The 27682-nt window shown below is 40.3% G+C and overlaps 1 protein-coding gene across 6 annotated transcripts in view; it reads left to right on the top strand.

Annotated features, from left to right (window-relative positions):
* LOC121909712 (peripheral-type benzodiazepine receptor-associated protein 1) overlaps positions 1-27682 on the top strand; it is a 62161-nt gene that overhangs the window by 19074 nt on the left and 15405 nt on the right. For 3 of the 6 annotated variants that reach the window (XM_042430324.1, XM_042430326.1, XM_042430327.1), the window contains exons 3-18: positions 5577-5684; positions 6052-6180; positions 7895-8071; positions 8816-9001; positions 16357-16524; positions 18859-18942; positions 19097-19186; positions 19345-19467; positions 19562-19666; positions 19918-19968; positions 20539-20571; positions 22583-22763; positions 24154-24359; positions 26334-26440; positions 26535-26644; positions 26732-27607. In XM_042430324.1, coding sequence (XP_042286258.1) covers positions 5577-5684; positions 6052-6180; positions 7895-8071; positions 8816-9001; positions 16357-16524; positions 18859-18942; positions 19097-19186; positions 19345-19467; positions 19562-19666; positions 19918-19968; positions 20539-20571; positions 22583-22763; positions 24154-24359; positions 26334-26440; positions 26535-26644; positions 26732-27607 — 2734 coding nt within the window. Of the gene's footprint in view, positions 1-1518; positions 3202-5576; positions 5685-6051; positions 6181-7894; positions 8072-8815; positions 9002-16356; positions 16525-18858; positions 18943-19096; positions 19187-19344; positions 19468-19561; positions 19667-19917; positions 19969-20538; positions 20572-22582; positions 22764-23613; positions 23719-24153; positions 24360-26333; positions 26441-26534; positions 26645-26731; positions 27608-27682 lie in introns of those variants that run through there. The other 3 variants (XM_042430329.1, XM_042430328.1, XM_042430325.1) reach the window with 3 other exon arrangements.

The raw sequence follows: 27682 nt of genomic DNA, 5'->3' as shown, positions 1-27682 counted from the left end.
TGTACTATGACATTGTTGGCGTGCGAATGAGTATGTACTTAAGCTTACACAGAGGACATCAGTTGAGTAGGCGGTCCCAATGTGGCCCAGGACACATTCACATACACACTGCTAAAATAATGTGGCCATATGCAGCCCAGACCATCTCCAAATTCGGGCTGACTGATCCTATCTCAATGTGTCCTCAATGCATCTTGGGTGCATTCACACCTGTACTCAGAGCTGTTCCACTTGTGATCAGATCACCCGAGACGCATTTTAATGCCAGGTGTGAACAGGGCCTGAGTGTAGTCACTTTCAAAAGTGGAATCTGCAACATTGTTGGCATCAGTTATCTGGATTGAGTAGTGGTTTCTGTAGTGTCACTCGTCAGTCATTTTTTCTGTGACTCTTGCCATTTTTGAATTTAAATGCGTCAGTGTGTTTGTGTGAAAGGGTTTTCTGTCTGTATAGCTGTTTAATACATCTGAAAGTTTGACTTTCTTTGTAATAATCTTAAAAGCCCAAAGAGATTCCTCTTCAAAGCACTAGGAAAAACTGATAAAAAGCTGATTTGGATGCCATAGAAGTTTTTCTCAGAAGAAAATATCTCACACACCAGCAATCAGTAAAGGCGTTAAACTCTCACCCACTCTGCTTTTATCAGCTGTGTTGCACTAAAGATCACACAGCAAAATCAGCCTATCAGGGCTATGATAGGAATGGGAAATTTTGGCTGTAACTGCGTGGTTCATTTTCTGTTCTGCTTAATCATGTCTTAAAAGTGAGGATGAACAAATCTCCATTTAGACAAATGAAACTTGGCATTTGAGATAAATTCTAACATAAGTTATGATTGCAAACCAAAAAAATCCCAGTTTCACAGTCAAATAGAATAATTAGTTTTTGCTTATCAGTAGCTATTGTAATTTGAAAACACAATGATACATTTTTTGTTTAAAAAGTTGACATCTATGGTACATCATGGTGTTTTCTAGACCCTGCAGGCTGTTGACAGTATCACTATGGTGACTGTCAATGTGTTTTATAATCAAGACTCCCTTCAGTTATCTGCTTGTATCCATACTTATTGCAGACAGATTCAAACAGAGCATAGGGAGATGGCTCCGTTAGGCCAGTCTGCCCTGCCCAAGGCTCAGACTCTACTGACAGACGTTTGTGTAGAGACCCCTGCCCTCCCGCTACTGAGTTACATCTGCCTCGCTTACTGAGCCAGGCCCATGTAAAAACAGCACTGCTGTGAGAGAGGAGAGCTGGCTGAATGCTAATACTCTGGCCTTGAGTGGACCTTGCCACCTGCAGCCCTTTTCTGAGGCAGCAAGAGCAGTGTGTTTTTAGTTTGTAAGAAGCCAGCATTACCTCATGCCTACAGAAAACCCTCTGTTGTATTTCAGTATGATTCCCTGGGAACAATCACGAGACATGGACGGGCTCCAAGATCATTAGAATCAGAATGGAGGCAGGCGGAGGCTGAGTTCACTTTGGCTGGCCTTCCTCTGAGGTGATTGATTGGGCTTCACTATCGTCGTCCTGAGAGGAAGACTGGGATATAGGGACCAGCTGACTCCTCTAACTGATGGCAAAATAACTCTCAAGGACACAAAGCCTCGCCTGAGCGCTGAGGCTAACTCTCTTAGAACCGTTAAAGAATCTGTGCTGTGTAGAGCTGTTTTTCCGTTTTTCCAGTAAGATCTCCTCAGCTTCAATCTGAAAAAAGTAATTTAGGCTGCAACAGTTTCTGCCTTGTGTTTGTGTGCCACTTTCAGTGACATTTGGTGATGTTATAAAGTGTAAGTTGTGTCCTTTGCTATTGGCTTGATGTAACATTTTTATCATGGCATCCTGTGGTGTATCACTCACTAACAGCGCTATGGCCAAAATGTGACATTCTCCACCCTCAAAAGAGCTGCATTATGAAGTCTTTACTTCAAGTTTTTAGTATATTTCTGCCACTCATGTGACATAGGACTTGCTGTAGTTTGAAGGTTTATTTCAGTGCTACATTTCTATTCTTCCGTTTACCTAAAAGAGTACAGAATATCTCCATACTCACGTACAGACACATTATGGTCGATTGCTTTTACTGTCCTCAAGAGAAAAACATGCTTTATTCCGATACAAGAAACCCACTTTTATCTTCAGATTCTGTGCCAGTTGTTCCACATCTAAGAGTGCTGCTGCTTAAACTGCTGCTGCTTCATGTTAAAAATTTCCACTGACCTTCAAACATTCCAGTTTAGTATATGCAATTTTAAGAATTTATCAAATATTCCTACTTAGAGTATCTGAAAATCTGTAATATTAAAGTAACTTATGTATCTCTAACAATACAGTTCAAGAGATTAATCAAACCAAGACAATTGAATAAGCAGCGTCCCTGAAAAATTCATGTATCATCAACAAAGCAAATAGTCTGGCCATGAAATGCTTGTCATAGGTTTTTATAATAAGCTGTGCGCAGTTGTGTGAAGTTTCTCTATGTGTTCTAAAACATCATCTAAAGTGAATGAGAAGATTCTCATACGCTGCATCATAAGGTTAGGGTGTTTGTCTGTGAGCATGTTCACCCTCTGATAAACCGGTGACCTGACCACAGTGATTTCCTGTTTTTAACCTCAAATCCTGTCTGTGAGCCTGCTCAGGAAAAGAGTGACCAGTGAATGAATGGTTGGAGAGTAGCAACTTTTTCAGTTTGTAAAAATAAAAGTACCAAAAAGGCAGGACCCATAAGAAAGAAGTTGACATTTTACTTCAGGCAGCTGTCTTACTTGTTCTAACAATTTATTTTTACTTTATAATCTTTATATGAAATGATCTAATAGTTTCAGTTTTCTCAGTGCTGTCATGCACCAGAATAATGAGATGAAATGTTGTCTTACGGTGTTTTAGCTGGTGCCAAGATGTGCCCGAAGAGGACATTCAAGTTTAAGGAGAATGTACTTGCAGACTCAATGCCTGTATTGATTATAAATGTCAGCCATGAAGCATCTTTTCTTGCCTACAGTGACAAGTAACGATCACATCTTTGCTTTGACTGCAATGTTTTCACAACTAATTTAGACAGTATTGGGAATTCACTGAAACATGCTCTTATTTTGGGAAGCTGCAGTGGGACTGGCCATCACTAAGTGATGTAGCATTTATAGCTGCATGAGTTCTGTTGTGTCCCTCGACTCGACGTTCTGCCAGTTTGATATGAAGGTTTGTGCAGATTAATATATATTATATGTAATATTAATAAATACGTTTATTTTTCTATGCTACTTCTTCAATAGTTTTCATTTTTTGATCATTTTCCTCATGAGACAATGTGTTAAGTTTTCAGCTAGTCAAAATATTGTGTCTACTAGTTTGTATGGTCTTACCCTGAAAACATATGGTCTTTCTAGTTTGTTTCCCACTAGCTGCATATTCAGAGAGGATGTCAGAGAGGATGTCAGCAATAATATTGGAGGATGAACACATAGGAGCCTCAGCTGCTGGGTTAGTAAACAGCTGGTCATTAGTGTTGACTTAATAACAGGTACTGTATAGTAGCATTAAAAACCCTCCAGGGAGCCATCAGATCGCCCATCATCCGCAGTTTCCAAGACAACATAAGAATCACAGGCGCTAACATAATCTCACAAGATGACGGTCACGTGATTTTTATACCACACCATGTCATCACGATGTTTGATATAACGTTAGTCTTTGTGCTGCTACAAAAGTATCATTGTGGCAGAAGGTTATTTCAGGTTAGTAATGAGATCCCTGGAGTATTATGGAGCCATAATGGGACACATTTGAAAAGGTTGGTGCTGGTGTTTCACATGTGGAACCATCTGTGTGCTTTTGTCATGCTGAGTTATGTAGCCTACCACAGTTAAGTCTTGCACTTGGAGAGACACGTTCCTTACTCATTTATTCATCTGTCTGTGTGTGTGTGCTGCAGTAGCTGGCGGTAGGAACATGCAGGCTGTTTCACAATCAAGAGTCAGAGTCAAGCTGACCACAGATAACACCAGGCAGTGTTACCTTTCTCAACAGTTAATTGCTTTCTCATTATACATAAGCAGCCAAAGTCAGTCTAGATTATTGTTTTGTTGAATGTGTTTTATACTGAGGACAAACCCTCCCCTTACATCCAGCTTATCTGTTCACCCCGTCTGCCCATCTGCTCTCACTGCAGCACTGCATTCATGTGTGCCAGGTCTACTGTCAGTTCTTGCCCCTGAGCCCCAGGCCTCATTTAGAGCATCCCTGACACAGAGTCAGGGTGGCATCGTTTCCATGCAAACCATGGACCAATATGAGGTCTCCACCACTTCCAGGCTTCCTCCACATGAATGATAAACACTCGTGACAGTCTTGATCACCACATTGACTATCTGTCACATTGACTATCTGCCACATCCACCGCTGCTTTGTCCAGCTGTCCTTTCACTAGGAGCTGACAAAATAACAAGCTCATTTGTCTAACACTATAAAACTTTATTATGTGTATTTGTTTCAGTACATGGTTGTAATCTTGGTATATGCAGCGTGTTTCAGAGGATCTTTGATATCCTTTTCTGATTCTTTCTCCATAAAAAACAACTGACCTCAAAGTCCATCACCATAATGTGCAGGTTGCACACACAGCAGACCCGAAGCCTGGGACAAATCATCAATTTCACTAATTTGGCTACCCTATTAACATGCTAATGTTTGGCCATTTGGTCATTATTAGAGCATCAGAGGAGTAGAAGTGAAGTAAGCTGAAGGTTCATCTGTTCTCACAGCTACAGAACTAAAGTGGCTTTGGGACAATCCACTGAATATTCTTGAGGGGGACAGCTAAAGCTCAGACTTGAAACCCACTGAAAATCTATGAGGTGACCTGGAGATCACAGTTAATTGGTGTTCCTGTCCAATTTGACAGCTTGAGAGGATCTGCGAGAAAGAATTGGTGAAAGTGCCTAAAGGCACACCTGAGAGGTATCTCAGCTGTAATTGCTGCCTGTGGTGGTTCTATGTGGGTTTTGCACTATGTGTGTAAATGATATAAACATTAGCTAATTAGTTTTAAGAGTATGTCACCATGAAGTGCAAGATGTAGAAAAAACCTCATTGTGAATTAAATCTATAAAGGAACAAAATGAGTTAAGAAATTGAAAAACATTCTTACTTCATTGTATGGGATCTATTTCAGTCATTTTTTCCTGCCCTCTCACTCTCTGTCTCTCCTCCCCCTCTCTCTGTAGTGCAATGTGAGTGCAGAGCTCATCTTCCTCTTATGCTGAGTTACTGTGGTATAATAAGTGTTCAGCGCCAGTCGCAGGCTCACTGAGTTAGTCTAATGAAAAGCCCATTCAGTGGGCTGTCATCTGTCAGCCACCATTAGATAGTGCTATGTAAACATTGGCTGACAGCAGAGGAAGGCTTTTATGTTACTCAGAGATGGCACATGATTTTAGAAACACTAGAGAATTCATTTCTTTAGTATTGATAAGCACTCGCTCCCTGTTTCACAAAAAAAACAACCCAAAAACAGATACACTGATACTCTTGTGTGCCAGTAGTTGGTAAACCCTGGATCTGATTTTGTTTTTCAGAACGGTACTGACTACGGGTTCCTGGTACGTCAGAACTCTGAACTCTTGCGAGCTCTTGATGAGCTGGAGAAGACTTGCACCACACTGAGGGAGGAAAATGGCCTGCTGGTAAGACTAAAAATAAAAGTTTGTAGTCTTGACTGCACCTGGCCTACTTTCTAGTAGGACAGGTTCACAGAAACTGAGCAAAACATCTACCGTACATGTGCATTGTTTTAGTTTAGTCCTGTAAAGTGCTCTGTTTTTTTGTTCTCTGTCATTTATTCAGTTCATAAATAGGTAATTATTTTGTCAGTGTGCCAGCTTTGCCCCATCTATCTTCTGAATTTCCACCGGTGGCGCAGGCAGATGATATGAAGCAAGCCTAATAAGCCTCACTGAATAAATGTTTTCGTGACTCTCGGTTGGCATCGCTGTGTTAATATGTGCTACAGGCGTTGTCTGATGATGATATTTGTTTCCCCCGTGTGTTTAGCGGAAGAGCAGTGCCCCAGAGACAGAGGAGAAGGTCAGGCGACTGAGGAGAAAGAACACAGAGCTGGCTGTTCTTGCTAAGAGGCTGGAGGAGAGGGCTCGAAAACTGCAGGAGGCCAACCTCAAAGTGGTATACCGCACAAATAAAATACCTCTAACATGTTCTCATTTAACTGCATTGCCTCGCCGCTTTGCCCTCTCTGTGACCCAAACACTGGCAGTGACTCATTATCGAACACCACCATCCAAATCACCACATCACCATGATGTCCGGTAATGAGATGGATGGAATAGTTCAGCATGTGATGAATAGGAGCCTTGTTGAAAGGTACCAGCACCCTATTGAAAAATTTAACGCATCACTGAAGTGACTACAAGAACAAGTTTTAGAAGATTTTTTACTTATTTTATTTGACTTGGACGTCCCTTGATATCTCTTTTATAAAACATTTTTACGTAAATCAAACTAGGAATTGAACACAACGGTCAAGAAAACCACAACCTTGCCAGTTTAAAACATTTACATTCCTAATGAAACATTTCTAGAATGCAGTATTTTAGAACTGATACTTTAGCAAAGATGGACATTGTCTTTTACAGAAGTAGTTGTTTTAGAACATGGGGTTGCTAGTTAGACACCATCTGTACCTCTGCATAGACATACATATCAACATCTATTTTCAGATCAAGGGATGAAAAATTAAATCAGAGTCGAAAATTTGTACACAAACGTGATAATTCACTGGTTGAATCCCTCTGTGTATGCGGCAGCGTGTCTGAAAAGACAAGCAGTTACATAAAATGTGCTTTTTACTATGCAACAGCATAAAAGTATACAGTTGCTTCAACAAAATTTATGTCCGTATTCCCTGACTACTTTTTTAATATTAATAGTATTTGCTTATGCAGTATTTTTTGGCATCTTTTTGTTGACAGAATAAATTATTTCCCAGAAGATCCAACTGTCATCACTTTTGATGAAGACACAACACTTAAAAAGTATCTTGCCTCAACACACAAACTGCACGTGAAATGATCATTAAATAGGTTGATAAATGTCTAGTCTCTTAACAAACGGTGTGAACATCATGATGAAATCTAATCCAATACAATTGTATTGTATTGTAATAGTATTCTAACTAAAAGCTGTGTGTTGCACAGTATCCTGCAGTAGTATTTGAAACATGCTTTTGACGAAACAGATCTCAAGTGGGAAAGAGCCCCCAGCCAAAGTCTCTTCCTGAAGAGCTGCAGTAATCTAGAAAACAATTAAAGGACCACCTACAGTATCTCTGTCCTGACTCCTACCGTCCCTGGCTGCTGTGTATTCTGTGTGCACCTGTTTACCACAGTGAAAGAGAGACCTCTCCCCTCCCCCCTCACCTCCCGCTGCTCTCTGAAGGGCAGAGCAATGTAGTTCAGGTAAAATGACATTTACAAAAACTGAAAAGAAGTTTAACAGCTCTGCAGCATTTCTTGAACTATTGTGTATGGACTTCTAACATAATGTGCTTCACTACATAGCACTGCTGGTAGCCAAAGTAAGAGCCATAAACCCCCCACAAAACACAGTAATATCCTGTCCGATCTTCCTGGGGTGTGTTTATACAGTAATGCTGCCCCCTGTCTGATATTGATGATTGATCTTCCACTTTAACTAATAGAGCTGGTATGTGCAGTAGATCACTGCGGAACAGCTCTGCGTTCCCTGTACCACCTGCTACCATGTAAAAGTTTGCAAATTTTCAGATAAATTCATGTCCATTACAGACTTCCTCTATAAAATCTTCTGGTGATTAATGCACCGCTGATATGTTGTATATCTCCATCTTGTTCCTGCACAGGTGAATTCCCCGTCACTGATGAGGCCGGGGTCAGTAGAACAGTACAAGAGAGCATTTGCCCGTCAACGAGCTCGTGACCTTGCTCAGCACGCCGATGCACTTCTGTCCAAGGACAAGGAGATTGCTGCCTTGCAGCAGGAGTGCAGAGAGCTGGAGGCACGGCTGGGCACCACTAAGGTATTTATAAAACAATTCCTCAGCAACTTCACTCAGCCCAGATTGAACTGTGGCTATTAATTTGGACTTTTTTTTAAACAGATCACTTCACTCTTCCAAGTTTTTGTCCTAGTGTTCCAGCTAACCCTACTCATCCTCTACAAAGGCTAACAATGCCACAAGGTTGCTCTCTGCTGGACAACATGGGTACTGCTCATCCTAACTCCCTCCTAAGCCCGTATTACAAAGGCTGCGTCACTGCTGATGTCTAGATGACAGTGCAGGAATAGGCTGCCTTTATAAGTGCCTGTTTTTAATTACTGTTCCAGTGACTTAAGAGCTCATTCTCCTGAATGTGAACATCTGTTGAATTTATTAATGAAGGGTTTTACAGGCTGAGCTGTGCATCGATCTAATGAGAATGTCTAGGGATCCCATGCTCAACCTAAACACATTTCACCATGTGATAACAAGGTTCAGTTTAAATTGAATTTTTTTTTTTTTGTTTTTAGTTATACGGTGTTCCCTCTGACTGTGCTTTTATTAAACGTACCTTCATATGTTTTGCAGTCAACTCTAAATTGCAAGGGTTTAGGTTTGGATACACATGATTACAGCTGTTATTGATTGAGATGATCATTTTTAGAATCAGTTTGGTACTTAGGATGCGGTTTGAAAAATGTAATAACTGAAACGTAAATAATTCAAATGCCAATGTGCTGAATTGATTAAGACATTGTCTTTGATGTGTATGTGTCTGCATAGGGTTCCCCTTTTCCATCTGGCAGAGTGGAATTTGAGAAGCTTCTCAGGGAGTCTCAGAGGGAGGTGCTGCGGCTCCAGAGGCAGCTGTCGGTCACATCATCCAGACAGCAGCACAACCACAGTCCTGATCCAGGTGGCCCAGAGAAGCATGAGGAAACCGAGGAGGAGCAGGAGGGGGAAGAGAAGGTAAAGTCACCTCACTCATATCATGTACACAGCACAACTCTACACTGACCCCTGTTGGTCTTAAGCAGCTTTAATAAAAGCAAGTGAGCCTCTTCTATGCACACCTAAACTGACAACATCAAAGCACCTGTCATTTTGTGCTTTTTAAACATGAGATCAAAGTAGCAATGAAAAATGGAAGGAAAATTCCCGCCTCTGATCAGAGGAAAAACCAAAATGATGCATACAGCTTAAGTCACTGCACAGGTTCAAAAAATGTAACAGTAAACTTTTACTTGGGGTTAACTATGTGATCAGGGCAAATAAACACAAACCAGATTATGTCTTTACACCTAGAAAGGTTGATGGTGTCGGTACCACAGTATAGTGGGGATTATACGTTGTTTGGAAATATAAAATGTAGCCTGAAAACCTTGTGTATGTTTATGTTGGAATGGATGCGGTTTTGCAGTGTTATATAATGGCTTGTCGTTGGACCCGATACTAATCTGCCACAAGCCATAATGAGATGATTCCCTGTCTTGAACTCGGGCCTGATCAAAGATACCAAAGTCTCACACTCTGATCCTCTCTGCATTTAATGCTGATCTCTTCATATTTGATTCTTAGAAGCAGTTCTTATCTTCTTCACTGTAGAAATGATGCTCAGATATGTCTACCGCTGGCCAAAAAATTAAAAAATGCACATATTTAATGCATATATGAATAAATTACATAATGCAGGATGGACATTATTTGTAATTGTAAAATTTAGTCAGCCGCATTATTTAACATCTGTAACAGAGGGGAAAATGTAATTCCTGTGATGTTGTTTTGAAAGGAACATTTTATAGGTATAATTTCTGTGTATTAATATCAGTTTAAAGCATGCATTCTATATATGGATGTGTGTGTGTGTGTGTGTGTGTAAAATTCTGTTCTGCCTGTGAAATAGAGTAAATTCTCTGCTTGTGAAGCTCAAATGAGAATGCCGATTGTGGTAATCTCTCGTTTGTGGGACGCACACACGCACTCACAGTGGCACGCGCACACCCAGAAAGGGGCCATGTTGTGTGAATTCTAATCCCCTCTAACAACAGAATGGTACAGTCCAGTAATCCGCTCTCTGTTGCTGTGGCAGCGGTGAGAGGGTTTTGGGTGGTAGGTAAGACTCCAGCCGCACTAAAGACTTTTCTATCTCGCCCTGCTCTGGATAACTAGCAGGCCAAGGGAAGCCTTGACGTCGCCACAGATCACACGAAAGGGGTAGGTCATCTTCTGAGTTTTGTAGTCTTTGTGTGTAAGTGTCAGTGGTCCATCGTAGTTCTCCTTGGCTAACCTCATATGTGTCCGCCTGGATGTGAGACTGAAGCCTTGCAGGACTCAAACTTGAGACTTATTGCTGAAAACGAATCAGTGTCATGACGAATCGGGAGTGTGAGAGAATTGGCTCAAGGCAACGGGTGTTGCATTTGTGTTCGATGTAAAAATGAAAAGCTTTTCCTGACAGATTATTAGTATGTTACATACTCTGTGTTGGTATTACAATATGACTCGCAGCTAAGGGGATTTTTCTTTTAGGTCTCATAGCTGTTGTTTTTCAATATTAATTTCAGTAAATCTTGCGATAAATTCCACCCTTGTCTGTGATGGACTGCTACTTTCTTAGAAAATTAGAAAGACAGGACATGCATGAGGCCTAGTCAAGGGCAGCCTGTCAGGAACCCAGTTTTATAACAGTCACATTTTGGAGCTTCCAGATGTAGAATTTAGACAGACCGACTTAGTGACAGGGTGGTAGAGTGTTTGATTGGTGGACATCGATATGCTCTGTATTAAAAAGAAAATCAACGGCCAGGCCAATCCATTAAGGTGCTTTTAAAAGAAGTGATCCAGTTACCCGTTTCAGTAGTCTGCAGGGATTACACCAATGTGCTTATGGCATTCAGGGCCTGCTGAATGGGATCTGACCCTGCTTTAGTACGCATGGGCCCAGGGTGTACTTGATCCTTTAGAATACATGGACCACATCAGTGTCAAGTGTACACAATGGCACCTTATAGTGTGAAGCAGTGTGCAAGTAGAGGTGAGTTTATAAGCAAAGACTTCTGACAAAAGCACACACAGCTGCTGTGTCCTGAACATTTATCAGCTCATGAGAACAGACTTGGCAGCATCCTCTATCAGGCCATATATTGAAAATGAATGATATGAGTGTTTTTATGCTTCCAGCATTTTCATTTCTTCTTTATTATTTACAATATACATTCCTTTAATATTCATTGCAAGTCTTTTATGCTTGCACCATGACTGCCTTTATTTTTAGATCAGAGCCACACCCCTTATGCTCCAGCAGTTTAGTCCAAGTAAAGTATTCATCACTAGGACTGAGAGACCAAGCATACCAATATCATGTAAAGAACCTTTTAACCTTAACCTTAAAAAGAAGAAGTTCATTTCACACATTCTCACACATGCACATTTGTGAAAATCACAAGAGCAGAGATGAGACAGGAAGGGGCTGTGAATTATGCTTTCTCAGATCTCAGATTTCTCTCATTTTAACCAGCACCTAGTGTTCTCTGCTGTTACATTATCTTCCCTATCCCTTCCCAATCAAGTCAACAAATATACCAAAATAATATGCTTCCATCAGCTATAGTCTGTAAAATCAGTCGGATATAATAAAGGAAGGGAATATAGGAAGTGAGCAGAGCTTGTAATGACGCTCAAATTATTCCTCAACTTTCCAGTGTTTTTACATATTATACATTTAAGTAAATTATAATAATTGTACACTTTACTTAACAGGTACACCTCATTAAAATACATATGTACCTCTGAGCATCATAATAATCATAACCATACGTTGACTTGTAAAATAAGAATACATGTACAAGTTGTGTTCAGGGTTTAAAAGTGCTCCAGTGGCCACAAGAATAACATGTATTTGTATACCAAATGTGTTTGAACGCCTTGAGCTCATCACTGTGCAGAAATGGCATTTACAGTGTACAGTAAGTTATCTAAATACATTTTGAATTGTTGACAGTTGGGTGATTTGCAGTAACTTCTTTAAATTTGACACTATTCCTTTCCAGAAAACACAGCATGACACGTACTGATTGTTCTATATTGTTAAATAAAATACCAACATTGAGAAACGTGTCAAAAAATGAATTCACAGTTTAAAGGACAGGATCGCAAGTCTATCTAAATACACTACTCACATGCCCATATGTACATTGAAACAGTTTTTGGTTGAAGTTGTTCCTCCTGTTCCATACAAAGAAGAAATCCCCTCCAAACACATTTCCATTGTAAGAGATGGGGGACAAACTCTGCAGTCCTTGTTCTGCATCAAAATGCATCTTAAAGTTCAGTTGAAGCCAATATTAGGCTTCAGCAGTCTGAAATCAAGTAGGTAACCACCGTTTAATACAGAATTTCCTCTTTTTGTTTCCTCAGACAGTATTTTCTTGCTGATCTGGGGTGGAGGGACAGTAACACAAAGAGGAAATATTTTACTAGACTATAACTTAAGTAGGTACCTACTTGATTTGTAACTACAAACTATATTTTGGGACGTCAGCCTAATGAGACCATTTCACAGCAGGAACCCACTGATTATAAGAACATATTGTACAAATGTAAACAAAACCTTATTTTCACTTTCTATATTCAATCCTTAAACCACCTTCCCTGACATGTCAATGCATAAGCAAACGTTAAATCATACGTGGATAATGACTTTGATACACTAATGTTAGTAGGGCCAAGTCATACACAAAATTCTTGTTAATATACAGGATGACTCTGTTTAACTTATAGCCAATTCCTAATTTGTTGTTTATAGGAATAAAAATCAGCTGTTGAGGCCAGTTGGTCCTTTAGGGACACTAAAGAAATATTTACACATCAGATTCAACAAGTTAACATTTCTTCTGATCAAAATCATATGAAAAAATATGAAATATCTGAACCCAAAAACAACCATGTATGCAGACAACTTCTGTTACTACTAAGAGATAAAATGAGGCCAATCTGTCCGTATTCTGTAGTGCTAAGTGGTTAGAGGAATGCTGCATGTCCTCATACTGTTGTCAGTGTAAAAAAAAAAAAAGGGCAGTTATTGTTTTTGTGCCACCTCAATCATAACCCTTTCAGCTCATGTATATAAGAATTTTATATAATAAGACTAAATAAAATGGGTGCATTTGCTAATACGTTAGACCAATAAGATCATTTTTTGGGGGGGGGAAATATATTGTAATTTTGCCACCGTATGTCAGACATGCATAATGTAAAATATAATATACAATATAAATATTTTGCTCTAAAATGTAAGCTATTTATATAAGCTTAGTCATTGGCCCAGACGAGGGCACTGGCAAAAAGAGCTGGAGTTGGTCCCTGGGTGCTGCACTGCGGCTGCCCACTGCTCCTAGTGTATAGGCTGGGTCAGATACAGAGGACAAATTTCATTTCAATGTATGTGAGTGCTGAGAAATGCTGCACAACTTCTTTAACCCACTTCTTTAGCAAACACTTTGGACAACAACCCCAACACATCCTCCCTAAACTCCACCCTGCTGTTTCCCACATCCATAGCTCTCACCCCTCACTGTTACCTTTTATTCTGTTGTTGTTCTTAATTTTTCTATTCAATTTCTCTGTTTTCTGTTTATTCATTTATTTTTTCTGGCCTCTTATTTGACTATTCAGAATGTAAACTCTGTTTTTACTTAACTGCAGGAACGTGTAAACATTTTGGGTTTTTTTTATGTCATGTGCACATATTATTTTCACACAAGGAAAAAAAAATGTAAGCACATACAATTTGATTGCATTTAGCTCCAAACTCTGCACTGTGACCCAGTGAAATGACTAGTTTTGTTAAGTTGGTGTGTTGGCACATAAACCTTTTGAAATGATTCATAATAGCCTAAGCCCTGGTCTAATGCTCTCTGTGACAGTCCCTTTATTCCTCACAGCATTGTATAAATGAGACATTATGTAATATTCCCCCTCTGTGCCCATTCGTCTAAACGATGTCAGAATTATATCACACGTCGCCTGAACCCTGATTATGTTTGCTTTGAACTCCTCATTGTGAGCTCTCACATTCCCTTTACAAAAAAGACTGCTCTTTTAGAGGATTTGACCTGTAGACTAATAGTGATGTATGTCAAACTGATTATAATATGTTATCACTGTGTAGTTACATGAAAATATCTATCTAAGGTAAACACTGTGACTGTTTTTACTAAGTAGGGATGTTTGATAAGGTATGAAAAGTTAAGAGTTAAAGAGTTGCAAAAGCAGTGGAATAATGATTAAAAAGGGTGGGTTTGTTCACGTTGTATAGGGATCTTACCTTGACCAACACCACTAATATGTCACTCCCACCTTGGTGCATGGCTGCCGGATTGTAGCGCAAACAAGTGCTACAAGCTAATCAAGAGTCACAAGTAGACTGATTGGTTTAACCATGACTGACCAACAGTGGGATCATCTGGCACTTCTAATGAATGTGACAGGATCTTTAATACCCCCTCAAAAGGAATCAGGGACAAAAAAACAGCAAAGCATTTGTTTAAAGCCCTCATTCCTGTGCACTGTTTTTGTACAGGGGCCAATGGAATTAGTGCCTCCTGCCGGCCTTTCGTCACCACTACTAACACCATCTGGTCTTCTTTCCAAAAGATAAACCTGGGATAGCCTTGCTTAACTTCACAGACATTTCAGCGATTTGGTGCTGACCATCACACTGGGTTATCAGCCCCATACTGAGGTCTTCTGTATCTGCCAAGGTTCAAGCTGTGTGAAAGGAAGAAAAGCCTACTGCATTAAGCACCTGCACATTTAACAGACAAACAAACAGATCAGTATGGTGCCAGAAATCTTTTCACATGGCTAGTAGTAACACATACGATGAAATTGAATGAGGCTTGGAAATAGATATCTTGATGTATATAGTGTTAAATTATACCAATGAGAATCAGCTGCTTCATAAAATGAAAGGTTGTCCTCCATAGAAGCCATTCTGTCCGTCTGTTATTGCCAGGTCACAGTTTGGTGGTTTCTTAGAATAGCGATGACTGTGCACGTCAAGGTTTCTTCTTTTTTCCATTCAAGTCAGAAATCCTCTCATATTTCAGTTTCAGCCTCTTCAGTATATCTTTTTTTCAACAGGACAGATGAAAAGTTTTTAGGTTGAATTGTGTGTCAGTTTTCAGCTGGGCCACAGTCATTGTATGGAAGATTTCTTTGTATTGCATCTAATGTGAGTGTTTGCCCTTCACGTTATATGAATAGAGAAATGTTAATTTCTTTATTGACTCTTTCATGACAATTCCATAATACTAAACACTGAACATAATTAGTATATATTTATAAAATATTAAACATGCATTGCAGGTCATTGCTGTAAGATCATAGTGAGAAATCATTTGTTTTCTATATTTCTTTCCCAAATGAGTTTTTTCCATTAAAACCCTAGAAATTACAAGCTAATGAAAACTTTGACAGCATGGACCAGAAGCAACAAATTATACTAATTGTTTTGGGGTTTTTTCTCACAATCCAGTTGTTTTTTTGGTGGATTTTGACTTGTTTAACTGTATCCCTACAGAGAAATTGTTGGTCCAGTATATGAATGTCTCCATGCAGTAACTGACAGTCCCAAGAGAATTCCTTTCTTTAAGCGGTGTGGAAACTGCGTTTTAAGTCTTAAGTGATATGTCTTTTCAGGACTAACAATGTAAAGGAAAGGAGAGTGTAAAGAAGAGATCCCCTTTGCAGCACGTGGCCGAGCGCCTTTGATCCTGTTATTGGGTCATGGCCTTGGCTGCACTAGCACAGTTTTACTCTGAGCATAAGTAGGTTTGCTCTAAAATTAGATGCTGATTCCCGACTCTTAACCCTTAACCAATCTCAGCCTGTCCCCCACCCACCTGGATCTCAGTTAGACGGATCATACAAATTTTAAAAAGATTGTAAAACAGTAATTGGTAAAGAAAAATAGCCCACTGTGAAACATTCAAGCCACTACACGCAGCCTAATTAGAAAGGACGGCGACCTGCTAATGTGTTCTAGTCATGTCACAGGCTAGAGGGATTCCCCCTGGATTATTCATTGATTGTAGTTAGACCACTGGGAAGGAGGCTTGCCGCTAATCCCTCGCTCACAGTGGGGGATGTAATGTTAAGTGTTACTGTACAGTATACCAATAATATATTTGCTCCCTTCTCCGTCGCTGGTCATGTTTTCCAGATAAGAACGGTTTTATTGCAGCATCTTGGAAAATAGCTATTCAAGAATACCTCTGTAAATGTAAGATGACTAACTTATTCATTCTCCCTGCCCCTGCCAGGTTGTAGGAGAGACCCCGTGTGTGGCATTAGATGAAGCTCCATCCAGGTGTGAGAAGACTCCCGGAGAGGAGGAGGAGTCGGGGCTGCGAGTGACGCCCCCACCGGGCCTCAGCCCGACCCCCTCCCATCAGGAGGAACACACAGAGGAGCAACACCTACATTTTCTGGTGAGTGTGTCTAGTTTTATACTGAGCTGATACTTCATAATAACCCTGTCATGCAGGGCAGCATTCAGACAAAGAGCATGCAGCGTTTGAATTACAGTATGAGATCCAGTTTAATATCGCTGCTTTCTTGAGGACACAATTGCTCATGAAAGCAGTTTCATAAAATCTCTATTAATATTATCAAATAAAATGTACCAATTAGAGTGTGTTGCTTGTTGTTGCTGAAATTAGAGGGTTAGTAATGCAGAGGATCACTAAATGTCACTGACATGGCTTTCATATCAATCTTTTCCTCCAAACAGTCAGTCATGAGAGTCCTACGCACCTCTTAGCCGCAGTAACTGCATATTATGAATAATTGTGGGGCTCAAGCTTTTCCATCTACTTTGCATTTTCATGTGAAACTGGAGCTTGAATTCAGTGATGTGACTGTGCTGACTGCCACCGAGGGGAAAAAAAACTATGGTCAGATTTGTTATGTAATGCTGGGATTATTTTGATCTTGTCCCTTGGAAACAGAAGAGTAACACATTGGCCTTGCTGATTGTACAAGTGGGACCATATTCCCACTTAGCTCTGTATTGACTTTCTTGTTAGGATGGGCATTTTAGACAATAATTGATGTTTTGTTTTGTTGTTAGAGCATTCATATTGAACGTCATGGCAGATAAAATAAAAACAACTTACCGTCTCCTCACCCTTCATTGAGCCATGCACATGCCATTATTGTGTCTTCATGACTGTGATCTGTATCCATCGAGGTCATATCTGTGCTACCACCACTGTTCTCACGGATGTGTCAGCAGCATTTTGAAAAGTTTGTTCTGCATTTTTCTTTTAGTTGAGAATGTTAGAATTAACATGCCGATGTGTCACTGTGTTTTCTAACAAGTGCTGTTCTGCTTTTTAAATTCTCATCTCCAAGATGCATCTACATGATTTGCTCAAATGCATAATTTTTGTATGCTTCAGCATACTGACTTCTCTAAAGAGTGACAAAGTTATGACGAAATGAGCAAGTATATCATTTAAATCAGAAGGAGATGTGCTATGCATCATTACATCTGAAACTGAAGTGTGCACAGTCTGGCTGCAGAGGGAGTAATTTAATTCATTTGAATTGAATTTTTTACTTTCCAAAATCCATTGTAGAGCTGATTGAACGATTAGTTGATTAATCGATTAGTTGTCAGCTATTAAATTAATCGCCAACTGTTTTGATAATTGATTAATCATTTAATTTTTTAAGGAAAATTTTCCAAATTCTCTGATTCCAGCGTGTCTAATGTGAATATTTTCTGGGTTTCTTTTAGTATTCTAAAATGGCAAACTGAATATCTTTGGATTGGTGACTGTCAGGACAAAACAAGACATTTGAGGATGTCGTTTTGGGTGATGGACATGTTTCACCATTTTACAGACCAAACAACTAATTAATTATTTGAGAAAATAATTGACAGATTAATCCATGATGAAAGTAATCATTAGTTGCAGCCCTAATCCAGTGCATAGTTAAAGCATAAAAAACAAGATTGGGGAAGTGTAGAGAAGAAACGCAGTGCCACAATTAGCAAAAAGAAGCTTCTGGTGACTGTGTGTATCAGAGGAGACACATGTAAATCTACACCCTCTTCAGGCCAACTGACAGTACAGAGTTAGCACATGAGGAACTAAACAATCAAACCCATTAAGTTGGGCACACAACAAATGAACAGTTAGCTTCACAGTCATGAGTCGACTATACAACAGAGCACACTGGCTTGATGCAAATTATTCAGGCCTGCAATGCTGTGACGATACACACAATCAAGCAAATCAGACCACAGATTGCATTTTAATTATCTTTATCGTCTTGCTGTTTCAGCGCTGGTGAGAGTACAGCGTCTCTTCCAGTCTGCCACTGGTATTCTGCAATTAGCTTGTCTGTTCTGTGGCTTCCCCCCACACAGTCACAGTGGTAGTGCTTGATTGAGGTCCTGTGGCCATGCTGAAATAAGCTGATTTCTCCTATACTGGTCCTGCATGTAAGCTGCATTTAGAATAATTAAAGGATGCTAAGCTTTGTAATACCTCGCTGCATTGTGTCAGAGGTCAGCATGGAACTAAAGCCAATGTTTTCTGCATTGCAAATTGTAGATTAAACAGTTTATCCTTTGTCAGCAAATAAATTATTATTACATTACATATTGTTTTTCATGGATTTACTCTTACACAGTATATCTGTGTTTGTTCTGGTCAAAATCATGTAAAGAACTTGTATTTTCAGAGCTATATCAGATTACAAGAAGAAGATTCAGTGTAATTATCTTTGCTTTGTTATCATTGTCGGTTCAGGAAAGTGAGCTGAGCAAGAAGAGAAAAGAATGTGAAAACCTCGAGCATGAAGTAAAGAAGCGACAGAAGAGATGTCTGGATTTGGTAAGCAATCTTCTTGCTACAGTATTTCCTTCTCATATGCTCCTTGGCAGCCCTCCAGTCTGGTTTAAGCATTGCCATAGTGGACATAATGATGACTTGGGAGACATGGATTTCCTCGGCTTTATCTGAACGTTGTCTTGTGGTTTTGTAACAGGAGAGCCAGCTTGAGGATGAGCGAGGCAAAAATGAGCAACTAAAGGAGGAGGCAGATCTCCTCAGGAGGAAGGCACAGCTGCTCGACCAGGTCAGTGTCTCCCTTCCCTGTCGAGCTCCTTCCTTTGTCTGTTTTACTCACCAACCTAGGTTAAACAACACAAATGGTTTGGCAAAAAAATAATAAACCCTTTATTTTCCTTTAAACTGATCCCGTCAGTTAACCTGCTTGTCTGTGTTGTTTCTCAGACTCGGGCTGAGAATGAGGAGCTGAGGGAAGATCTCTCTGAAGTGACCGCTCAACACAATTCAGTTCTCGAGGAGAACCAGAGACTCCGTGCCAAACTGGAGAACCTAGAGCAGGTCCTAAAGGTACTGCTGGAGTCAGATATTCCGTGGATTATTTTCAATTTCACTCCTTACAATACTACTTGAAAAGATTCTGACATTTTTCCTCTTTGACCAGCATATGCGAGAGGTCGCCGAGCGAAGGCAGCAGCTGGAATTGGAACATGAGCAGGCACTGGCTATCCTTAAGTTCAAACAGGATGAAATCAAACGGTTACAGCGGGTAAGACCCACAGTCTCCTGTACACTCTTCATGTTTGACAGCTTAAATCAAACCCTCACGGCCCCCATGTTGCTTTCAGCCTAATTATGAGAAATGGGGGGTTTTGTCCAGCAGGAGGCAACCTTTGGGCACCAATAAAGCATCACATGTTGTCAAGGCAATTCAAACAGAGCTCACTGTGCTGTGAATTAGAATTTTTATGAGCAAACAACCCATGTTAACACTGATTTTGATGTCTTTTTAATCATCAGGCTCAGTTATTCGCCAAGAGGGAACATGAAGGAGTGGTTCAGATGCTGGAGGTGAGTTGGTATTGCACCATTGTGCAAAAAGAAAGGCAAATAAAAGATTTTTATACCATGCAGTGCTTTTGTTACCATACAGTGAAGCCCTGAGTTGCTTTCAAGCGTTTAGGATGACTTGCAGTACCAAAACACACACCAAGCATTAAAGAAGATGAATATTTAATTCTCGCCTTGTTATTGGTTAACAAAAGATGGCATGGATATACAATGGAATGGGCTCTTTATCTAAACACCTGGCATTTTTGTAACACTCTTGGGCCTGGAGACGTAACCGTTTGAACAGATGGCTTCTCCGCCGCCGTGTGACGTTTACGCTTGCTCTCGGTGTGAGTGTTACACACTGTGAATTCAAAATGAATCCAGACAGCCGATGACAGTTGAAGTGCCTATCTGTCTGATTGGCTGCTGATTTTGAATGACGACATTAGATCAAAAAGACTTCAGACTTCATCTTCCACAATTGATGACTGTGTGTGTGCCTACTGTCTGTGTTCCATTTTCCACACTTTTGCTTTTTTTTTTTTTTATGAGAATTTGTTCCTAAATGAATTGTGTATTTTATTTTAGGAGTTGACTCAGCTTGTGTTGCGGAGGGAGCTGGTAGAGTATAGTTGCTCCTGTTTTTAAAAAATGCTCATTTCCTTCCTCTTGCTTAGTTTCTCTCGCTTTCTGCCTCTATTTAAATTTAAAGCATCACAGGAGAAAGTCTCTTTCCCTTATGAGAGAGCCTGAGCTTTGTTGCTAAGTCAACACACTGTTTTTCCCCAATCTGATAAAAACATTTTTTTCAAAGGTTATAAGGAATATGTGTGTTCATTTAAAAGGCAGGTGTTGACTGCCGAGGGCCAAGAGACATTCTGGTGATGCTTGCTCCTGACAGGATTTTATTGCCGACCTGGACTCAGGCTGCTGTGTTTCTACTTTATTCATATGTTTACTAAATGTTTCACAAGCATGTGTTTACTTTTGTGTACATCTTTTTCCTTTGTGTTATTTTTTGTGCTAACCAGAGTACACTGGACTGCATGCAGGTACTGTTAACCTTTAGCCTGCTTGATCCCCTGGACCAAATTTTTAATCTCTCTGTCACAAAAGCCCCTGTGCTGTAGGTAGAACCACCAAACCCCAGTTACTTTTATTTAAATTCTTCAGTTTGAGGACATTGATAGAACAGCCTGGCTTGTATGTCATTTGTGTTTCGTGTATAGAAATTTAGAGGCAGGAGTATTTCCCCTTCAGTTATTACTGTAAAACCATCTTGCATAAATGCTTCATGTGGCTACAGAGGCCCATTTTAAATGCGGATGCCATTTTTTTTTAGGTTATAGAAGTGTGTGTAAATCAGGTCGTTCACATTTTCCCAGCTGCACTGAGCACAGTTATCATGCTTATCTTGCTGGCTAGTTACTTGATCTCATTATACTGAGATTTCCTTTGTATACACCCAACACATCACTAAGGCAGATTGCTGTGTATAGTTGAGTACTTATAATTTATAAGGAATTGCTCTGTTTTAGTACATGACCACCTCAGCTCAGTGTGTGCAGCTAGATAACGATGTAGCTAGATGACTGCAGAATAGGCTTTGCGTAGGTGAGAGCTAACAGGAAATGTTGTTCAGACAGTTTCGTGCAGAGGCTGCCAGGAAACTCCCACCGCAACCGGAAGTGAAATCAGCCACATATAGAAACTCAGTGAGGCTAAGACTCTGTAGTGTTCTGGCAAATAATCATGCTGTCTAGTGGCTTTGTTAAAGTGAATGCAGTGTAAGACAGAAGCACAACATATAACTTCTTATAACCTATGCTTCCTATCTAACTCTGGTTTTTACTCTTGTGTCCCATCTTACCAGAAAACTACCTGCCTTTATTTCCCTTCCCTTTTCTTCCCACTGATCTTTGTAATTCCTTGTGATTTGTGTTTGCAGTTTGTAACAAATGTTTCAGTGACAGTTTATATGGTCTGTCTTGCAGAAACCTGACCTTATATTGCAATACTTCATTTTACAATGCATTGCTTATATCTTACATAAGCAGCAATGTATAAGTGTGCGAGATCAGATGTGAAATTTTATGCATTAAACATGTGTGTACATCAATGATAAAAAAGTTTTCCATAATACCAATAAAGTGGCTGTATAGTTATAAAAGGTTTCTGCATGACACTGACTATTTATAAAGAAGCTTACCTTTATTTTATTATGTATCATTATTATTATTATTATTTACTTTTACAGGGTTAGACCCCTCCACATGACTGACCACATGTGTTCCAATAATCTATTTGAGATTCACTTAAAGCAGAAATCCACCTTAAAACACAGCCCAGTGTTCACATACTACTTTACAAGCATAGTAATCAACGTTTAACTCACTTGTTTGTGTATTTAACGAAGTACATTGCTTTAAAGTGTGTACACAAGAAAATAAGTACAGTAAAGTTAAGTAAGCACTTCATCACTGTTACACCTGATATGTATCACAAATCAATGATAGCCTGTATAAAGGCGCTGAAAGGTGGATTTTCTTATTTCAAGTCACAGTTCTTTGTTTGTTAAAACTGGGTTTTCACTGTATGTATGTTCTCCATGTTTGTTACACATTATGTGTAGTCAAAGGTACGAGACCTGGAGGAGAAATGTCGCACCCAGAGCGAACAGTTTGGCTTGCTGTCCCAAGAGTTGGAGAAGTTTCGACTGCAGGCCTCGAAGGTGGACCTTGCTGGCTCCAGCCTCCTTAACAATCCCAGCCTCTCTGTTCTGACCAACGGGGTGGGCCTGACTACAGAACGAGGTAAGCTCCACCACCACAAGCTTTGCACTTGAGAGAATAATAGTTGTCATCATGGATTTCTTATTATAATTACGTGTACTTCAGAGGATTCTTTGTAATTTTTCTTGCATGAATGCTTTAAAAGGTATTTAATAACCAGATGAACAACAGCCATGTTTCTTTGAAGAGTTTTCACAACAAAGAAATAAAGTCCAAGTGCCATTTTGACTCAAGCTATCTGCCTCTGATACCCTGATAGTTAAATCATTGCCATAATTCAACTTTCACGTTATATAATCTTTGTTAGTGTTTTTAGAATTCTTTCTGTTCCAAAAAAAAAGTTATCACTAAAAGAGGAATCAACCCCTGGCACAAAACATAGCATGGGAAATATAGACCAACAGCATCAGTCCACCCATGGACAAAATGCTTTCAAAAAGACTCATATCCTTTTTTTTAAACTGTCCCATCAGGGATGCAGCTGTTCAGGTTTTAGTATTTTTTCATTATGTGTAGATCATTTTCATTATGACTATGTAGTTTCCTTTTAAACAGTAAGGATACAATTTATTTTGAATAAAATTATTCTCATACTATTATGTCTCCTTTGTTTATCAATACAACAAATTGAACACAATCTCTTACATTTCAGCTCCGTGTATGTCACATTTCAGCTTTCTCTACTACAGTATGAATTAAAGTCGCATTTTAAATTACTTTTCAACTGAACAAGCAGCATTCTTAGAAGATCCTTTATAATGTAATCCCAGCCACAGCTGCCTTAAATGAAACAACAGTCCATATCTTTACTACTGCATGTGTCCCACAGATGTATCCAACCTCTTTCTCCTACGCTGTTCATGTGTTTTAGACTGCACTGGTGGCTCATGGGATATGGTGTCTCTGAGTGAAATAGCCTTCTGGAGTCTCGAGGGAGGTGACACTCTCTCCTGCCCTGAGGGTAATGATCCGCTCGGTACTCGTTCTGTCTCCGTTACTCATGATATGTGTTGGGCACTGTCACAAAAGCACGGCATGTTCTAACCTGTCATCTCACCCACACCGTCACAGTCCAACAGTGTAACAGAGCTTGTCTCACAATCTCATGAGGGTCATTTCTCATGGGCTGAGGTGAGAAATGTCTGTGGACTGTGGAACCAGTTAAGCCCCTTAGCGGTGCAGGTGTGATGCAAGTTGCCACAAGGTAGTGTGACCTCTGACCTCAGACAGATGGAGGGAGGATTTTTCTCCACTGTTTAATCAGCCAGGTTCAACCTTGAGCCTCCTGCATGTCAACCAGTGACCTCACCCACCTAGCTGCTCATGGATTCAACCAGGTTACCAATGAGGGCTGGTGTCATCTATTAAAGTCGTGGATTATGCATTATCCTCCTCCTGTCTCTCCTGCTAGATGTGGCCGCTGCACTACGGATGGGGGCCACCCCCCACGCTGCAGGGCTGTCCAGGGTGGAGCGCTCGCCTGTCACCAAACATCGAGAGCTGCCCACCATCAGCATCAACAAGTCAGGCTCTTCCTCCAGCAAGTCCGAGACCGCACACCTCACCCCCAAGTCTGACACCCACCTCAGTCCACACAAATCAAGCCCAACACATGAGGTACCAACCATGAGGATGTACAGTGCATCATTTGCTACTCATGTCAGAATTCATACTTTTCCAGTTGTGTTTTGTTATTGTTTTTTCTTAGTTCAGTTTTTTCTTAGTTGTCATTGAGATAATATAGTATTACTACAATTGCTATTGGTATTATTTGGAAATTGAAGTGGCAATTTGCTGCTGGAAAAATTATAAACTTTGTTGCAATGCATTACTGTTTTACCACACAACACTGAATGTACTTATTAGTCAGTGTTATACTTTGCATAGAACATATAACACAGGTTGCCACTAACTCTTCAGCAAGTACACCAATTTAGCATTGCACTCCTACAACATTGTTGACTCATGATGAGCAGTAAAAAAAAAAAAAAAAAGATCAGAATTGATGCAGCAGAACCAGAGATATCGTTTTTTTCTATTCCGAGCATTCTTCTTCCTTGTCAAAACCTAGTACATACATTACCCACAATGCAACTCAACTGCTAACAGATTCAGATTGATTCAGATTCAGATTGAGATTCAGGTTTTTTATGCTAGTAGCAGCTAATGTAGCCTCAAGCCACTAGCCGCTAGCTACAGAGGTTTGGTAATCTTGCTTCTTTCTAATTCCACACCCCCACATTTTTAAAAATTTCAAACTTGTAGTCTTCAGCCCCAACTGATGCTGACTCCAGTAACATAACTTGAAACAATTTATCAAATTTCATGCAACTCTCTCTGGAGCTTTATAAAACTTTTTCACATATGCAGTAGTATTGCCCACCTTTTAAACAGACTTTGATGTGTGAAATCAGTAGAGTTTCCCTTTTGACATCTGCTAGGCAAAATGGTTTTCTTTTTACCCACATTTGGCAGTTAATGAGTATTTATTTTAAGCCTTGGTTATAGATTTGTGAAAATGCTCCTTTGGTCTCTTGATGTTCATTGAGTTCATGTCAGGACCCCTGCCTGTAGCTCCAGTGCTTTCTTTGTTTCCCTATAGACAGGCAGATCACTCATCAAGATTACCAAGACAGCTACGCACAAGCACATTGATTGTGTGGATTTAATGGATTAAAAAGCCCTCCTTAAACTCTCTGTCATCTCACGCGAGTACAAACTATAGCTGAATCTGCCAGAGCTCATACATATAGTAAACACGAAACGTTATGTGGATCTGCCCCCATGCTTAAGTATTTTTATTGTGCCATTTCTCCAAACAGTTAGTGTCTGGTCTCGCATAACAGACAGGTTGGTGGTCTTTTCATCTAGTCACTCGTCTGCCTACAGTTCAATAAAGCTCATATTTAGTGAGATAATCCACTCGCCGCTGTGGATTATGAAGGTTATACAGTAGTAGTTGTAAGTGATTATCCTTAAAAAGGTTTTCCCAGGGAGCTATAAATATACAACTTCTCATATTGTATTGTGTGTAACTATGAATGGAAATCAAACTCCACATCAGGTATCAGTTTGATTCTCTACATCAACAGTGAGTCATTGAGCTATTCGCTCACTATATAACAAGAAGATTGTACATGGTATTTTTATGAGAGCAGTCATTTGTGTTAGCTAATAACTAGCTCTGTAGGTCTGTATTTAAATAGATTAGTTGAGTAAAAAACTGGAAACAGTCATTTATAGTCAAAGACAATGATTTCCTGTACAGTCACTCCTAACAGTCATGGCCTTTCAAGATTTTCAAGTTTTCATATGTGTAGTTGTTCACTCATCTAACACCAAATTTAATAATATCCCATCACTAATAATCACTACTAGAAGCAGGTTTTAGTATTGAGAAAAATGTTAAATTTCTTAGAAACAACCTTCTGGATATGTCAGTATGTCTCACCAATGTCTGTTAGAATGTGGCTTTACTGTGTTGAAAAAAATAAAATAATTGTTTGTTCCCTTTTTTAATTCATATTTTTAAGCAGTTTTAGAATTGTCTGAATGTTGAATCATTTAAGCATCTGTTTATGGTGCTCTCAGGTGGACACTGCCAGTGAAGTAGAGGAGCTGGACATTGACGTGGCCCCGGCACCTTACACAGCCAGCAGAGGAGCTGCAAAGCTTCAGGTTTTTATTGCAAGATACAGGTTAGTATTATACTAAGACAAAAGTCAACTCACCACATCAAGAGTTTGGTATTATGAGATGAAAATAACTTCCTGGTAAATTAACTTTCAACAGCTATAATCCTTATGATGGCCCCAATGACAACCCTGAAGTGGAGCTACCACTCACTGCGGGAGAATACATCTATGTGTATGGAGACATGGATGACGACGGCTTCTATGAAGGTGAGTTTCAAGTATATTTTATTGCATCTACATTTTCATACTTCTGTCTGTCCATGGTCTAGAGTATTTTACTTTGGGTGCTTTCAGGTGAGTTGATGGATGGACGGAGAGGGCTGGTCCCCTCCAACTTTGTGGAACGTGTATCGGACGATGATGTCATGAGCACTCACCATCCAGAGACAGGGGACATGTCCCACAACTCGCTGCTAGACAGCAGCCTGCACAGTGCCAGCCACCAGCATCACCTCCACATAGGCGTCAGCGCCTCAGAAAGGACAGAGGCCTCTGCTGCCTCTGGCCCTGCCTCAGCCCCCTCAGATTCAGCATCGGCCTTGGCTGTCCCAGCCCCCCTCACCAACGGCCTGGACTTGGATTTGGAGGAGGTGGGAGTGGACATTGTGCCTTACCCACGTAAGCTCACCCTCATCAAGCAGCTTGCCAAGAGCATTATCATCGGCTGGGACCCTCCGTTGGTGCCGGCTGGGTGGGGCAATGTGTGGAGCTATAATGTGTATGTGGACCAGGAGCTGCGGCTCAATGTGCCCTTCGGTTCGCAGACCAAAGCGGTTCTGGAGCGGCTAGACATAAACCTCAAGGCCTACCGTGTGTCAGTGCAGAGCCTGACAGAGAAGGGCCTCTCTGACCAGCTGCGCTGCAGCATGCTTGTTGGTCGGGACGTTTGTGTGGCGCCCACGCAACTGCGTGTGGAGAGGATAACTGCCACCTCTGCCAACCTGACCTGGCTGCCCAGCAACAGTAACTATGTGCACATTGTGTCCTTGAATGAGGAGGAGTGTGAGCTGGTGAAGGCTGGCTGCTACTCGCTGTGCCTCAATGACCTTTTGCCCAGCCTGCAGTACACAGTCAAAGTTGAGGCGCGGCCTCACCGCACACCATGGGAGTTACCTGTGGAGCGACGTGAACACAGAAGCGCTACAATCACCTTCAACACACTGATGGCAGGTCAGTATTTTGTCTAATATCAGATGTTCTCAAAGGATGCAATGCTAACTACATATAAGAATAATTTTTCCCCAC

The sequence above is a fragment of the Thunnus maccoyii genome, chromosome 13 (genome assembly GCF_910596095.1).
Source record: "Thunnus maccoyii chromosome 13, fThuMac1.1, whole genome shotgun sequence".
Taxonomy (NCBI): domain Eukaryota; kingdom Metazoa; phylum Chordata; class Actinopteri; order Scombriformes; family Scombridae; genus Thunnus; species Thunnus maccoyii.
This window is presented reverse-complemented; position numbering and strand designations above follow the sequence as displayed.